At 54.0% G+C, this 1610-nt stretch overlaps 1 protein-coding gene across 1 annotated transcript; it reads right to left on the bottom strand.

Annotated features, from left to right (window-relative positions):
* Positions 1-426: 426 nt before the first annotated feature.
* Positions 427-1335, bottom strand: LOC100989077 (tropomyosin alpha-4 chain-like). Its single transcript, XM_034956009.3, has one exon. The coding sequence runs from the start codon at positions 1327-1329 to the stop codon at positions 583-585; it is 747 nt and encodes a 248-aa protein (XP_034811900.1). The 5' UTR covers positions 1330-1335; the 3' UTR covers positions 427-582.
* Between the last annotated feature and the right edge of the window lie 275 nt (positions 1336-1610).

Raw genomic sequence — 1610 nt, 5'->3', positions numbered from 1 at the left:
GTCCTGCATGGTGGAGAGTGGAGAAGGGCCAGGATTCTTAGGTTAATCTATCTGTGGGTTATGATTTCCCACAATAGCCACCCCCGGCCCCCACCAGCCCTTTTATTGGCTCTGGATGGAAAATCTCTACCCATGTGATGGTCCCTGGTCTCTCCTATAGTTTGACCAACAGTTGACCCAAAAGGTTATGGTCTTCAGCGTTTTAATTATATCCACGACTAGATACTGGGGTCTGTGTTCTTCAAAGTGTGGGGCTGCCTATTCTCCCAGGAACCAAATGGCCTCTGTCTTATGAAACTATGCTTACTAGGAAATACCCTGCCTACCTTAGGAATAAATGCAACTTAAGGAAAAAATAAGAGAGCTGAAAAAGTTGGTGCCATTTGACAAAAAAAGGGAAGGCATGAGATTTAACTCGTGCTCAAAGCTTCTCCAATACAAAATATTTGGTCATGTATTCATAATTTGCTTGACATTTCCAGCAAAGCGAAGATGGCAATAACAAAAGGAACTTCTTACAAGAGAAGAGAAAGACCCACGGAGCTCCGGAGTTTCTGTTGGAACAAGACTCTTCTGTTTTGCTTATATACAGTTAAGTTTGTTTAGTGTCTGATCCAGTGTCTGATGTAAGCCCACGTTCTCTTCTTTGGCCTGGGCAAGTTTCTCTTCCAGGTCATCAATTGTCTTTTCCAGTTTTGCAACCGTTCTCTCCGCAAATTCAGCACGGGTCTCAGCCTCTTTCAGTTTGTCACACAGAAGTTTAATTTCTTCTTCACATTTGTCCTCCTTTTCAGAATACTTTTCAGATGCAGCCTCCAGAGATTTCAGATTGTTAGTAACATTCTTGAGTTCTTCTTCAAGGTCACCACATTTTAGTTCAGACACCTCCACACGCTCCTCTGCCCTCTGCAGCTCACCCTCCAGGATGACCAGCTTACGAGCTACCTCCTCGTATTTGCAGTCAGCCTCTTGCGCAATGTGCTTGGCCTCTTTGAGCTGCATCTCCTGAATTTCCATCTTCTCCTCATCCTTCATGGCCCGGTTTTCTATCACCTTCATTCCTCTCTCACTCTCATCTGCAGCTTTTTCTGCCTCCTCCAGCTTCTGCAGGGCCGTGGCCAGTCGTTCCTGAGCCCTGTCCAACTTCTTCTCAACGAGCTGGATGCGTCGGTTGAGGGCGGCCACATCACCTTCAGCTTTCTCGTGCCGCTCACGCTCGCCGTCCAGCTCCCGCTGCAGGCCCTGCGCGCGGTCTTCTGCCTCGTCCGCCTGCTGCTGCAGGGCCTGGATCTGGCGTTTCACCGCCTCCAGGTAGTTGAGGCCGGCCATGGCGTGGAGGCGCGGAGGCGCGGAGGCGCGGAGGCGCGGAGGCGCGGAGGCGCGGAGGCGCGGAGGCGCGGAGGCGCGGAGGCGCGGAGGCGCGGAGGCGCGGAGGCGCGGAGGCGCACGGGCAGCGGCGGACACTCGGCTGGGCTCGGCTCCGGCGAGAGCTGCACGGCCGTGCCCCGGCTCCCCAAACCTTTGCCTGAGCGGGGGTCGCCCCCGCCTCTCCCCGCCCCCTGGGCCGGCTGCCGTTGGGGCGATGAAGTCACCTGGCCGGACCGCCGACG

This window comes from Pan paniscus, chromosome 2, assembly GCF_029289425.2.
Source record: "Pan paniscus chromosome 2, NHGRI_mPanPan1-v2.0_pri, whole genome shotgun sequence".
Lineage (NCBI taxonomy): Eukaryota > Metazoa > Chordata > Mammalia > Primates > Hominidae > Pan > Pan paniscus.
The sequence above is the reverse complement of the archived record's forward strand: the minus strand, read 5'-3'. Positions and strand labels throughout refer to the sequence as shown.